The 15,068-nt window shown below is 35.3% G+C and overlaps 1 protein-coding gene across 1 annotated transcript; it reads right to left on the reverse strand.

Annotated features, from left to right (window-relative positions):
• Positions 1–1,327: 1,327 nt before the first annotated feature.
• On the reverse strand, positions 1,328–2,496 carry LOC100781623 (digalactosyldiacylglycerol synthase 1, chloroplastic-like). Its single transcript, XM_041014494.1, has 3 exons — positions 2,452–2,496; positions 1,735–2,084; positions 1,328–1,397 (listed from the first exon to the last, which is right to left on the reverse strand). Exons 1-3 carry the CDS (start codon positions 2,494–2,496, stop codon positions 1,328–1,330), a joined length of 465 nt encoding a protein of 154 aa, XP_040870428.1.
• Between the last annotated feature and the right edge of the window lie 12,572 nt (positions 2,497–15,068).

The raw sequence follows: 15,068 nt of genomic DNA on the forward strand, positions 1-15,068 counted from the left end.
ATATAATTGGTAGTTGTAGGTAGATTGAATGAACGTATACATAACACTCAACATTTTGTTGAAATTAACTACCAAATGAAAATCAAAGTATGGATTCCCAATGTGACTAGCATAAACGGGTATGGTCACCATGCTTAGTATTAGGGACAGGTTTGGAAGGTAGAATTCTAGCTTACCAATTTTTTTTACCAAAAGTCTAAAAGAAAAAGGTAAACTTTTTCATAACTGTTTATTGTAGAGATTCAACAAGCACTTTAAATTTATCATTATACATATATTATTGTTGTTAAAGATGTATATAAATAATACTTGTTCCTGCTTTTCATAGCTAATAAAAGGCTTTAAATACACAGACTAAAGCCTGTATTAAAACACTACAGCCAAATACAGCTGCCGACCAGGTGTTAAAGTCCTAGAAGCTTCAAGCTGACAGAGAGTTGAGAAGATTGGATAATCTCACTTGAAGCTGTGAGTTTTCATTGATAATTTTTACATTCGTTCAAGCTTCCTTACTCGAGAATGTCTCTGAAATTGCTGGTTTTTTTTACCATATACTCGATCTAAAATTTCTGCTTAAATGTTTGTTTTTATGAAAATTTGTTTAAAGGTGTTAATTACAAGGATTAAGCCATATATAGTTTAAGTGTAAGCTTCTAAGGCCAAAGTATTATTTTGAAACAATAATTGTTTTCTCAAGACTGCCTTTTAAATAGTGTAGTACCCTATACCTAGCTTAGAGATGAAATTGTCTCAAAATATGCACAAATGGGCTGATCACACACACTGATCAGTGTACTATATTTGGCTTTATGTAAGCAAGATATATTAGTTTTTCCACTAGACTCTGATACAAATGGTTGTCAACAGTTGGTTCCTCCTAAGCTTTTCCCTGTTTAGTATTTTGGTATTAATTTCCATGACTGCAAGTTACTAGTTACTATTAATAATTTCTGTGTTTGATTGAGAGTTATCATCTATGGTTATGCCAAACCAAAACATAATGAATTGAAAAACTGTCGCATGTTTTAAGCCTAAAATTAATGACAATCCACAAAGTGATTGATGTGAGTGTATCAATTTGTAATCTGGTGTGACAAGTTTTCCTTCAAACAACCAAACTAGTCAAGGCAAGAGATGAAGGTCTTTACAGTGCTGGTTGTCATAGTCACGTGTCCCAGGTATTGCTCCTATACATAATCTCTGAAATTGATTCCCAATAAGACAATAGTGAGGAAATGCTAAGCCTCCATCTACTAGTTCTGTCAGATTAGGCATTGATGCTGACTTAGCAATGAGCTTTCCCTTATCTACACTTGTCTTTTCACCATTATTTTCCTTGTTCAGCTGTAGTTGTGCATAACATATCACTAATGCTAGGATTTATAAAGACTTTGTACCTACAATAAGGATAAAGTGTGTCAAAATAAGAACCAAACTTAATAAAAACAAATTACAGATTGAGTCTAGGTATGTAAAGCATGAGAAAGAATCATGTGTAGGTGAATGTGCATTTATCCATGTATCAAAAAATAGGTTTGGATATTGCATTTTTTAAACACATACTCAATTAATTCAATTCACTTTGTAAAGATATGGGGGATTAAAAGATAACTCAGTTCCATTTCTGCAATGGTCCCCATTTCATTTAGGTATGTTTCACAACAATGTGGGGACAATTACAGTGAATTATATCTTACTATCAAGTTAGAATCTCAATTTTCAATGTGTTCCTACCCATGAAGAGAATCATCTGCATGATCTCTTATTTTCTGAAAGTTGAGATTCAAATCCAACCTTCTGGCTGCACTCTGAATTTCATTAGCATCTTCTCCATTTTGAAATACATCTAACTTGAAACCATCAAGGTCAGCCTTATGCTTTGCTGATAAATCTATCAACTCCTCATATCCCTTTGCCCACACCATCTTTCCCAAGAAATATGCCCCTTTTGTAAAGGGTTTTTGCCCCAGCTCCCTAACTGCAACAATATTTTCTCCAATTTTCAACAATTTGGGATTCACACCATGAACATTGCAAATTATAGACTTTGGTAAATCCTGAGTAGCAGCTGAGAGACGAACAACCTGAATATAAATCATAAATAATTTAGTCCCTTTTGGTTTTGTTTAGTTCTTTTTTGATAAAAGAACTCCATGAAAAATTTATCAACAAAAACACCAAAACCATTTCTAGTAATCTACCAAGTTTGGGTAGCATTTGGCCTAGTGTTTTTCTGATTTCTCTTCTCTTTAAAAGGAGAAGTCAGGCCAAACAGAATTTTATAAAAAGCTTTAAAAAAAGTAACTTTCAAAATAAACAAAAACCCAAAATAATCTTCTATAAGATCTAATTGAAGGAGCTTCTGGTTTTAAGGAGAAGGGAAGCCCAAAAAGGTTTAGTCAATTACCTTCTACCTTAATCCAAGCTCACTAGGATGATAAATTCTCATACCTTGTTGCAGTATGCTCTTGTAACCCAGTTGTTTATGTGTTTCATGAGGATTATAGCTAACTTTATCATAAAGTTAACTTCCCAGGATAAAAACAAATTTTGAAGTCTGCCTTTAAACCCATCCTCACGTATATAAGCTTCCTATTCTTCTGGTGAAGTAAAAGTGAGATTGCTAGGATAAAGTAGTTCTTGATCTGATTTACAAAGCCATGGAACCAGCAAAGTCACTTTCTGCTTTGCAGATTGTGATAAATATGCAGCTCAAAATAGCGGGTTTACAACTGTTCCCGTCATCCAAGGAAGAGTAGCAGTTGTCACTATTGCAACATGTCTTTCATTGTCCAATGGATGATGCTTTGCATGGTTTGTCCATAATCCACCTTCATACCAGTGCCCTGTGCTCTGAAGGACACTTGTTATTGGTAAATCCAATTGATCATTTATGTTTCCATTCCCTAGAACAGAAGATTCTTCCCCAGAGAGGGAATAACAAATCGAGTGAATCTTAAACTGTATAAACTAGCTGACTGCCTATAAAACTACAGCAAAGAAAGCAAAGATACAATCCTGCCAGCTCATGAAAAATTGATCTTGCACAAAATTTGAGAAAAAGTAAATAAGTATAAGCATCTGATCAAGCACTAGAAATTTTAACTTGCTTGAAAATCATGACACATTAATTTCATTTTAGTATAAGTTGCTCAGAATAGAAAACAAGATTTGACTAAAGGGAAAACTTTTGAACAAGACTAAGTAAAGTTTAACAATCTAAATGGACTCACCATGTGCATGCCCTTTGTATAGAGTTGCACGAAATGCGTGACTATTAAATCACATTATTGAAAAATTAAGGAATGAGGCAGCTTGCCAATCACAAAACAAGAATAACACAGTAATATAAATCACAAAACACGCATCATCTCTGATTCCCACTCTCAATATTGTGTATGGTAGTTAAAGTTATGATTTTTGCAACATTGACAACATCAATTGATAAATTCAAAATATAGTGCAGCTAGCATGCATTACAAGATCCCTCCTTGATTAATCAATAGTGTTGTGATACTTTAAGCCTACTCATTGTCACATATTGATATCTGTTTTTCGGAATGATGATTGATGTAGGTGGTCATTGAGTTATTTATTGGATTGTGGCTTTCATTTTGGAGCGTGCTGCTCATCATCACAGGTACAAATGTTTGTTACCAATTAATGTTTTTATTACTTGTTTACTGCCATTAATGACAACTGATATATGCTATACAAATTGTGTTCATGATGAGTGAACCTTAGATTCCTGCTTGAGACTGAATGCAATAATTCTTGCGGACAATTTGCATTAATCATTGTATTCAATCTTGAATTGTCCATTTGGACAGTTTGGGGAGACTGATATTTTTATGGTAGATTCATGTGTTAAGGTTAACATTATTATATTTAATTTGATGAAATTTCAGTACAATGCATTTCTAGTTGTTCTCTGAGTGCATACTTGATTATCAGAAAATTAATTTCACCGATTTCATATCGTGTACTTGGAGACCAATGCGAAATGCTGTCGAAATTTTGTCAAGTTTAATAAAATAGAATTAACCTTGACGTATGAAGCTACCATAAAAAAAGCTCTTCCTGAATGGGATAGGGCCACACCTATAATAAAAAAGTGAGATTTTCATGCATCGAATAACTTTGTGAGTATCACAGAGTTATTATTTAGATGGAGCAAAGTTGGATGAATGAAAGTCACATGAGCCCTGCATATGAGGAAGACATCGAACAGTTCTTGTAATTTGCCTTTGAAAGAAGTCGACCGGATGAGGATGGAAAATATTATTGTCCTTGCATCAATTGTTTGAACGGAAGATGACAAATACTGGACGACATACGGGAGCATCTATTGTGTTATGGGATTAAGAAGAATTACACCATGTGGATATGGCATGGTGAATTGACAGATATGCAGAGTGGGTCCCAATCTGAACCGTTTGATGTAGAAATGGGAGATCGCTTGGAGGATATGATTCGTGACCTTGGACAAAAGTCTTTTCAGCAAGCGCATGCCCTTATGTATGATACATTGCAAAGTGATTCAAAGAAGCCTTTGTATCCGGGGTGCAAGAATTCCTTGATGTTGTTGTCGGTGGTGTTATGTCTGGTTAATGTGAAGGCCAGATATAGGTGGAGTGACAAAAGCTTTAGTTCACTGCTTCAAGTAGTGCATGATATGCTTCCAGAGGAAAACACGTTGCCTAAAAGTTACTATCAGGAGAAGAAGATATTGTGTCCAATGGGTATGGAGTATCAGAAGATTCATGCTTGCCCCATTGATTGCATATTGTACAGACATGAATTTGAAGAAATTTCCAAATGCCCTAGGTGTGGGGTATCATGGTACAAAGTCAAGGATGATGAGGAGTGTAGTATTGATAAAAACTCAAAGAAAGGCCGCCCAGCGAAGGTGTTGTGGTATCTGTCGATCGTTCCAAGGTTTAAGCGTCTTTGTGCTAATGGAGACGATGCTAAAGACCTCACATGGCATGCAAATGGGAGAAACTGCGAGGGAATGGTCCGTCATCCAGCTTATTACTCCCAGTGGAAGAAGATAGATCGTCTGTTTCTCAATTTTGGTAAAGAGCCAAGAAATCTTAGGCTTGCACTAGCCTGTGATAGAATGAATCCATATGGCAATTTAAGCACTTAACACAGTTCATGGCCAGTTCTACTAGTAATTTACAATTTGCCTCCTTGGTTGTGCATGAAGCGAAAATACATGATGTTGTCCATGATGATATCGAGCCCAAGACAGCCAAAAAATGACATTGATGTTTATCTAAGTCCATTGATTGAAGACCTGACAAAGCTGTGGGACGAGGGGGGTTTAGTGTTTGATGGGTTTCGAAATGAGACATTTCAACTGCATGCAATGCTTTTTTGTACCATTAATGACTTTCCAGCATATGGGAATTTGAGCGGTTACAGTGTTAAGGGTCATCATGCATGCCCCATCTATGAAGAAGACACAAGCTACATACAACTGAAATATGGTAGGAAAACATTCTACACTAGGCATCGACGTTTTCTAAAACCTCATCACCCTTACAGGCGATTGAAAAAAGCATTTAATGGAAGTCAAGAGCATGAAACTGCGCCGATACCGTTGACTAGTGAGCAGGTCTTCCAATGGGTTCAACACCTGAATACTATATTTGGAAAGACCCAAAAGAAGGAAAAAAGTAAGACTTGCATATGGAAGAAGAGATCTATTTTCTTTGATCTTCTGTACTAGTCTGATCTAGATATTAGACATTGTATTTATGTTATGCATGTGGAGAAAAATATATGTGATAGTGTCATTGGGATGCACTTTAATATTCAAGGCAAGATGAAAGATGGTTTGAATACCCGTCAAGATCTAGCTGAGATGGGTATACGATCGTAGTTGCATCCAAGGTCTAATGGTAAAAAAATATACTTGCCTCCAACTTATCATACTTTGTCTAGAAAGGAAAAGATCAGTTTTCGTCAGTGTCTGCACCGGGTCAAAGTCCCACAAGGATACTCTTCAAATATTAAGAGCCTTGTGCAGTTGAAGGATCTTAAGTTGGTAGGGTTAAAGTCTCACGATTGTCACGTGTTGATGCAACAATTGTTAGTCATGGCCATACGAGACATTTTGCCTAACAATGTCAGGTTAGCCGTAACTCGCCTGTGCTTTTTTTCAATGCTATATGTAGCAAAGTCGTTGATCCTGTGAAGTTAGATGAGCTGGAAAATGAGGCTGCTATTATATTGTGCCAATTGGAGATGTATTTTCCTCCTGCTTTCTTTGCCATCATGGTTCACTTAATGGTTCATCTGGTTAGAGAAATCAAATGTTGTGGTCCTATTTTTTTGCGGTGGATGTACCCAGTTGAGCGATACATGAAGATCTTAAAAGGGTATATGAAGAATCTACATCATCCGGAAGCATTTATTGTTGAAAGGTACGTTGCAGAAAAAGCCATTGAATTTTGTTTAGTGTACATTAAAAAGGATAAACCTGTTGGGCTTCCCGAGTCTCGGCATGACGATAGAGTGGGCGGTAAGGGTTCAAGAGGACTGCATATTATCACTCCAAGTGTAGAAGATTTGTTACAAGTTCACTTGTATGTGTTGAATAATAGTAATGAAGTTTTGCCATACATACTTCAGCATGAAGGTTTAGTGAAGGAAAGTAATCCAAAAATGTCGAAGAACTGGGTCTTGAAAAAGCATAACAAGACTTTCCTTGATTGGTTTGAAGACACAATCTTTGCTGATGAAAATTCTTCTGAAATGTTAAGAAAGCTAGCAGTAGATGGACCTAAAAGAAATGTTATAACTTGTCAAGGATACGACATAAACAAGTATTCATTTTATACAAAAGCACAAGACGAGAAAAGTACAATGCAAAACAGTGGGGTCACCCTAAGGGCTGAATCTTAACACTTCGCCAATGGACATGATGACAATCCCTGTGTAACTTTCATCCCTTACTTTGGGTTCATTGAAGAAATTTGGGAGCTTAACTATGTCAAATTTATTGTTTGCATTTTCAAATGTAAATGGGTTGATAGCAACATCGGCATGCGTACCGATGATGTAGGATTTACGTTGGTAGATGATAAGGTCAACGTGACATATGAGAATTAGAAGCAAGTCCCTGCCGCTTAGAAGGATTTGATATGGGAGGATGTTCAGGTATTTTAGTTTTCATGTTGCATTTTTTATGAGCCAAAAATTTTAATTTACTAACAATTAATAAAACCTAATTTATTGTTTGTCAGGCTGAATTTGATATCCCTAAAGCCTCTGACGTTAGGACAAAAAAATACTTTAGACTGTGGGGGAGTGATGGAGACAGTTTAAGTCTAATTTGACGTCAAAATGGACACTTGTAGCCGACAAGGACAGTGTGGATGACACTGTTTGTGAAAAATACGACATTAGAAAGGAGAAATAGGCCCAATTTTGTCAGAGCCGCAAAGACCCCTCGTGGGAGGTATGTACTTTGTCCTTTTCATTGTTTTCAAGTTTAAATTCACTTATTATAATACATTATAATCATCAATTTCATTAATGTTCAATTTTTGCAGGATGTGAGGAAAAAGGCACAGGCCATCTAGAAGTAAAACACTACCCCCCACGTGTTGTCTTGTGGGGGTTATGAATATTTAGAAAAGAAGCTGATGGGTGAGAAGACAATGAAAAAACTAGAGGAAGCTACTCAATTCGGAAGCATTGAGGTCGTGATTGACCTTCCATCTCCCATCAGACGACGCGTGAAGTGGAAGATGGCCTGCACCAAGAAAACTGGCTAGATGACGTCTCAGGCAGCAAAGGAAATTGTTAAGAAGATTGTAAGTCACTTTCAATTAATAATTGTAATTATTTATGTTTATTCTGTGAATGACTAAACAAATAAATGTGTTCTGTATAGGATTCATTGGAGGAGCAGGTGTCACAGGGTTCCTTTGTCCCCCATGGACGTCAAGATCTCTTGACTGCTGCCATTGGGCGACTAGAACACCTTGGTCGTGTGCGTGTTGCTGGAGCCGGTGTGACCATCAAGCAATACTTTGAATCGGCTCCACAGACCTCCCGCACTTCTTCCTCCATGGCTCCCGAAGAACTAGAGTAGCTGACTCAACAAATCAGGGACCAACTAGAGGAGTCGATCACAGAAAAAGTGACTCGGAAGCTGATGTTATCCTTCAGCAAGATGCAGTCCCAGTTTCAGTCATAGATGCAATCACAGGGACTTGCACTGCCTCTAGAGCCTGAGGTTGTTCCCTCAGCTGCTCGTGTCAGCACAAAGGAGAGTTATGTTGATCCCTTAGGGGACATCCAAACACGGGTGACTCAGACAAATATGGGTTGTACATCGAAGAAAATCCTCCCCGCCTGGTTGCCCTAGGAAAAGTTTATAAGGAATCCACAACCGTTCATAACATCCCTTTGTTGCATGATTAAGTCAAGGTCGATGTTGAGGAGGTTAAAGATGCAGATGCTCTCGTTCCTGTACCCACTGACGAGGTTAACTTACTGGGGTAGGCACTTAACACCTTCCTTGCTTGGCCGACACATCTCGTGAAGCGTTTATCAGAATAGGTATTTTACTGTCATTAAATGCTTTTTTTTTCAATTGAATTTTTCACTGTAATTGAATTATGTTAATTAACTCTGTTGGATAAACAGGGAGCCGTGGGACCCATAAAACCTGCAGATAGACCGGATCATGAGGTCGATGATCCCCTATATCTTATGGCATTGACCATCCCACGGCTTTTTTTGAAGCCGTTGCAGGTTATGTGGGATGCTATCGTGTTTGGGGTGTTTAATCAAGACTTTCCCTTGTACAAAAAGCACGAAGATCTATCTGAAATAGCACACGATGGTCCAACATCTCTGTTATATAGTTGTGGATTTTGTAAGCCAATTTAGACTATTGTTAATCACTTAAGTTATTGTTTTAAATTCATACATAATTAACTTTGTGTTAACAATAATAGGCATCTGACTGAGACAAGTATGCGAGCAGGGAATTCTGATGTGTATGGATTCCTCGAGCCACAGTCCATTCAGAGATCTGAGCAATCACAATTTGAATCAGAAAGTTACATCAAGAACTGGATGCAGAATTCAAAACGGGATGTCTACCTAGGAGCCTACCTGAATGGGTAAGTAAAACTGAACAAATAAATTTAAATAATGTATAATACTACAATAACCTATATTGGTCTCCACTGCAGCACACATTGGCAAATGATCGTCATTTTGCCTAAGAAAAATCTTGTTGTCTGGTTTTGTTCCTTGCATAATAGGTCAGACAATTACCTTAAAGGAATAATTAACAGGTCAGTGTTGTTTTTCAATACATTTGCATTAATATTACTCAGCAACATCAATATTTTAATGTTCCTTGTATTCAACAGTGCTTTGAAAGGACTTGATGATACTCCACAACCTAAATCCAAGGCTGGTGCTAGGTGGATTGTTGTTAAAGTAAGTGATTTATATATATATATATATATATATATATATATATATATATATATATATATATATATTATGTGTGTGTACAATAAATTGTAGTTAACGTTTAATATCTAAATTTCATAATGTATTTAGTGTAATAGACAAAAAGGAAGCACTGAGTGTGGCTATTACGTGATGCACTGGATGTTCACTATAATCTTAGGAACTTTCAGGAATAATTAAGAAACGGTAATTGTTTATTTCAAAGAAATTTGATTTTGTTATCATTGGTATTATATTATTAACTTATCTTTTATTTGATCATGCAGTATTTTAATGATGTTAAACCATTGGAAGCAGAGAGATTGAAGGCGCTTCGCATCCAGTGGGCACAGTATTATCTCAAAGTTAGAAATCAAACTTAGGATGTTAGGGAACTTTGTAATTTTAGTTTACTTAATTAGTTTACTAGCTTGCTTTACATTTTTTACAATTGTTGTTTCCTTTTAACATTGAATATTCTTTATTGATAGTTATTAATAAATTATTTATTCATAGTTATCAATTGATTTTTTACAATTGATAGTTTACTAGCTAGCTTTCTGCTAAAAACTGTTTCAAAACAGAATGCAAATGATATACGTTGTGTTGTGTGGTCTGATTTGAAATTTGCAGGTTAATTTTTGGATTTTTTGTAAAAACAGACAGTGTATTAAAAAAATCCTAATAACAATATCGGTTTTTAAAAAAAAAAACCGATGTTAAAATACACAAACAACATCAATTTTTTCAAAAAAACCGATGTTAACGTATAAGTTAACATCGGTTTTTCAATAAACTGATGTTGTTTGTGTATATTAAAATCGGTTTTTTTAAAAAACCGATGTTAACATCCAAAAACGTTAACATCGGTTTTCTACAAAAACCGATGTTAACTTATATGTTAACATCAGTTTCTGTTAAAAATCGATGTTAACTTCGAAAAACGTTAACATCGTTTTTCTACAAAAATTGATGTTAACATATAAGTTAACATCGATTTTTGAGTAAAATTGATGTTAATGTTTGGTAGTTAACATCGGTTTTATATAAAACCGATGTTAACTGTCAAGGCTGTTATGAACATTGATACCTTTTTTTGGTGTAATTCTTATTATATAACATCGGTTATTTAAATAATCGATGTTGTCAATTTTACGTTAACATCAATTTTTTAAAACCGATATTAACGATAATACTTTCAACATCAGTTAATAACCAATGTTGAAAGTCATAAATAACCAATGTAAAAAGCATATTTTCTAATAGTGGTGGAATATTTGGAATGTCAAAAATCAGGGTATTTTTAATAATGGGACTATTAACAAAGAGGGGTTGTGGCATAAATTTATGTTTTCTACCTGTCATGGTTATTAGGATTCTCCCCTAATTTCCACTACTCATTCATTCAATGGAATTTAAATCCAGGGGCATGTATCAGTGTAAGGATTAGACGATATATTAATGTGGTTTGACCAGAAATTAATAAGGGTTGACTGAGGTAACAAGATTTCAGAGGAAGGTGCTAGTTGTTGGTTGGTAGCAATTATGATTCTACTCGAATATTTTGGGATGGATATATACATTATTAATGTATTTGGTGGTTACCACACATATTTAGTGGGATTTTGCTACTTAATATCGGGTAACCATTTAACATGGAGGTACCATTTTTTCTAATCTTTTATATAGTTATACCCCATTTTAATGATATTTTGTTTGGCCAATTAAAAATAAAAATAAAACCTTATGTGTCTGATGTGTTTATCTTAATTGTTTTAACTAACCAAAAGGTTTGAATTTTGTTTTATTTTTTAAAATGTGTTGTACAAAATCTATTAATTATTAGTTGACTGTGTCTACTTATGAAAATCTTGTTTTCTTTTTTTTACGTTGTATCAAACAATAGTGTTCCTTATCAAAAGGTTTGCAAAAAAATTTAAATCAAATTTCAACTCCCTTTCTTGGGATATTTGTTTTTACAATTCATTTTGATGTATTTATTGATGGAATTATATTTCATTTTTCAAGAGAGTGCGTGTTATGCGCTTTATTGCACTTTAGAATGTAATGTCTTATGCCACGTAACTATTTTGTCTTTATGGCTATGATGTTATTATTCAGTCTTGTTAAAGCAAAACTCCTTCAAAAGCTAAAGTTTTAATCACAACAAACTTTCATGAAACAAATTATAAGTTATTTAGACCTAGCAACTTATGATTTTCTTTAAGAATATATCTATAAAACAAGTCTTGATCAAGAAGCATGGAAAAAAGGTGAAAAGCATCAGCCTGAAGTATGTGAGTCTTCTAGACATAGAATTTGCCATATCATAAGCAAGGCTACCAAAAAGAGAGTTGACCAAAAGCATGAAAGGTAGATCATGTTTTCCAAGATCAAAATGCTACAAAAATCAAAATTTTTGTATGATCAGAAGCATGATTAAAAGATATCTCTAGTAAAGGGCTAAATGTTCAAAAGCTGCATACGACTTGAGAATCATCAAATGATGCATAACTAAACAAGGAGTGAGACACAAATGTCTTCATTGTTCAAAAGCACACACTTGAAGAAACAAGATTAGCAAAAGTCATGCAAAATGCTTAAAAGCACTTAATTCAGAAGTGTCATACCCTAATTTCATTCGGGGACTATCGTTCGTTGATATTTTGATCACTGCTAGTCGATTTACGGTGTTGAACGCCAGTTATAGTGCAAAGCAAGGAGCCATTCAGTGTTTCGATCAGGAATGCAAAAAATACCAAAAAAGAGGGGAAAAAAGGTGTTTCCATTGAGTTTCCTGGATCCTAGCTCGCCCAGGCTAGCCTCTGGCTCACCTAGGCCCCCAAATTACTTATGGGTGAAGGAACCAGCTCGCCTGGGCGAGCCAGTTACTTCAGGAGTAAGCATCAGCTTGCCTGGGCGAGCTCCAGCTCGCCTGGGTGAGCTGCCATTGCTCCCAAATACCCATTTTCCTATAAATAGGCATGCTAGGGAGGCTAAGGGGGGGTTCCAAGGTTCAAAAGTGGAGAGAATTAAGAGAAGAGAGAAAAAAGAATAAGAAGAGGAAACGAAGTCGAGGCGCTGCCGAATTGCGACTATGATCAATCTCTACATTGTTCCTTGTTCGGTGTTCTTCATGCGATCGTCGGTTAGTTTCTATTTTTGATGATTGAATGTGATCTATGTACCCTTAGAGGTCCCCCTTGTTGTTTTGTGCACATTCATCTTCTCCATCTATCATCGTCAATCTCTTTTTCTTTGTAAAGTTCAATCTTAACCGATCACTAGTGTTGTAAAGTTGTCTTTAAAAGATTGAAAGTTAATAAACAAAACCAAGATAAAATCAACTCATAACTAACTTCTTTTTATCAAATATCACTTGAGATCGTTTCAAGGTCCAACGCCTTAATGATTCTCCCCATTTTTCAAAATTTAAGACATCGTTTCAAGGTTCAATGCCTTAAACGACTTTTTGTTCGCAATTAAAATGAATATTTCAAAACACAAAAATCAATTTAACACACAAACATTCAGACTTAAAGAACTACGTAGGTCTGAATTCCTCATCGCACCTGAGGATACGTAGGAGCAAGGGCAACACCCTTGTCGACCTCAAAAAAAATAAAACATAAAAAGGGAAAAGCAAATAATTCTGAAGTCACATTATACACACTCGATTAAAGGTTGTCGTCCCTTGTGACGGGTGCGTGGGGTACTAATACCTTCCTTATGTATAAACAACTCTCGAACCCTTATTTTCAAAATTCGCAGACCTCTTTTGGTTTTTCTAACGTTTTCTTCAAATAAACGTTGATGGCGATTCCACTCGTTTTCTCCCTTGGAGACGGACGCTTTGGCCTATCTATTTGGCCTTCACCATCCTGTCGTGAGGTAGGTTGCGACAAGAAGTTTTAAGCTCTAAAGAAGATATGCAAATGTTAAGAACTACAAACTTGCATAAATCATCAAGTCCACATGAAGACAAAGCAAACAAAAGATAAGAAAAGGTTGATACATAAACATTATAGTCACTAGAAGCATTACTAAGGACATTCTTTGAATAATATTCTTCAAAAGTAGCACCGATGACAAGCACCAGAAAATGTCATGAGGCAGCCACTAAGACAACAACAAGCACTAATAGCTACAACGGCAAAGAGGAAAGAAAAGATTGGAGTAGAATAAAGTTTAGTAGCTACAATATATGAGGAAAAATAGTAAAATAGAACTATAAGAAAGAGACAACTCATAGCATTTGAAACAGTTTGAAAATCCCCCCAATAGTCATAAACAACTATCCCCAAGGATTATTTAAGAATCTTCATTTGAAGGAGCTCATTGCAAAGAAGAAAATCCATCAACTAAAGGTAAAGTCATAAGAGTTGAGCTTCTCTAGAGAGATATCATAGATATCAAATAGAGTCTCCCTTACCCAAGGTACTCTAGTATTAAAGCAAACCTTTATCCATCTAAAAAAGTGTTTGTAAACACATTGAATTTGTAGAACCTCTATGAAGAAGATATCTAAAAAGGTGTAGTTGAGTTTGTCCAAACACAACCCCCAAGTGAGAGGCAAAAGTAATAATAACAATTAGGGGAGTGTTGCTTCTAGAATGATTTGTAAACATATAAAGATTGTTGTTAGGGTGAAACCTAGAGAGGTTAGTAAAAGAATACTCAAGTTGAGTGGCAGTTTGTAGAGATTGGGAATAATATGTTGAAGCCTAGAAAAGCTAGAAAATACTTAGTGAAACCTGCAAAGGTTTATAATATTGGTTCAAAATAAGCCTACAAAGGCTAGGAAAGAATATTGAGTTTGTAGAGAGCTTGAGGTGGCCTGGGAAGAAAGACTACTTATTGTATTTGTGCTTAGTCTTAGGAAAAATTCTACCGGTATATGTACTGGATGTAGTTCAAGATTAGGGAGAATCAATATAAATTTTCTTGTGTGATGTATCCTTCTTACCTTGTTTCTCATGTTTTCATGCATGTTCCGCATATGTTTTAAGTTTGGAAAAATCTTACTTTTCATAAGCATAACATTAGCTATACATTAAATATATTTTTCAAACCTATCTTAATCATCACAGGCAGCATTTGTTTTTTCTCTAAAAAAAGAAATTGGGATCCATTTTCAAACAACACTTGTTAATTTGAAAAACTATTTTGAAAAGTAGCTTCTCATAATCTAAAGTTGGACTTTTTTTTATTTTGATTCTCTATATATTCTTGCTCTTTGATATTTGGATATCAATCACATAGGGATGAGGGGAAAGACTCTAACACCATAGGCAATGGTGACAATTAATACGAAAAATGTGTTTCTCTTATTTTGACACATATAAGGCATATTTTGCCTTTTTTGTCTTTGTTGAGCTACTTGGGTATCTCTTCTCATAAGTTGACTTATTTTTCTCTTTAGCATATACCAAATATCAGAGCTATACCTATTACACAATTGATGCTACAAAATATTTGAAAAGGCAAGGCGAACACTAAATTAGTCAAGTATTTCACAACATTTTAAGGTTTCACCTCGTATAGGATAACTTCGTCCAAAGATATAAGCAAAAGAGGGT

The sequence above is a fragment of the Glycine max genome, chromosome 1 (assembly GCF_000004515.6).
Source record: "Glycine max cultivar Williams 82 chromosome 1, Glycine_max_v4.0, whole genome shotgun sequence".
Lineage (NCBI taxonomy): Eukaryota > Viridiplantae > Streptophyta > Magnoliopsida > Fabales > Fabaceae > Glycine > Glycine max.

Bases quoted from the DNA above. Each gene is read 5' to 3' on its own strand.
- LOC100781623 (XM_041014494.1), bottom strand. From the start codon at position 2,496: ATGAAACACATAAACAACTGGGTTACAAGAGCATACTGCAACAAG. The intron at 2,085-2,451 runs GTATGAGAATTT...ATTTATATTCAG, and splicing joins CAAGAGCATACTGCAACAAG to GTTGTTCGTCTCTCAGCTGC. The intron at 1,398-1,734 runs GTAGGAACACAT...TCCTTATTGTAG, and splicing joins GCAGATGATTCTCTTCATGG to GTACAAAGTCTTTATAAATC.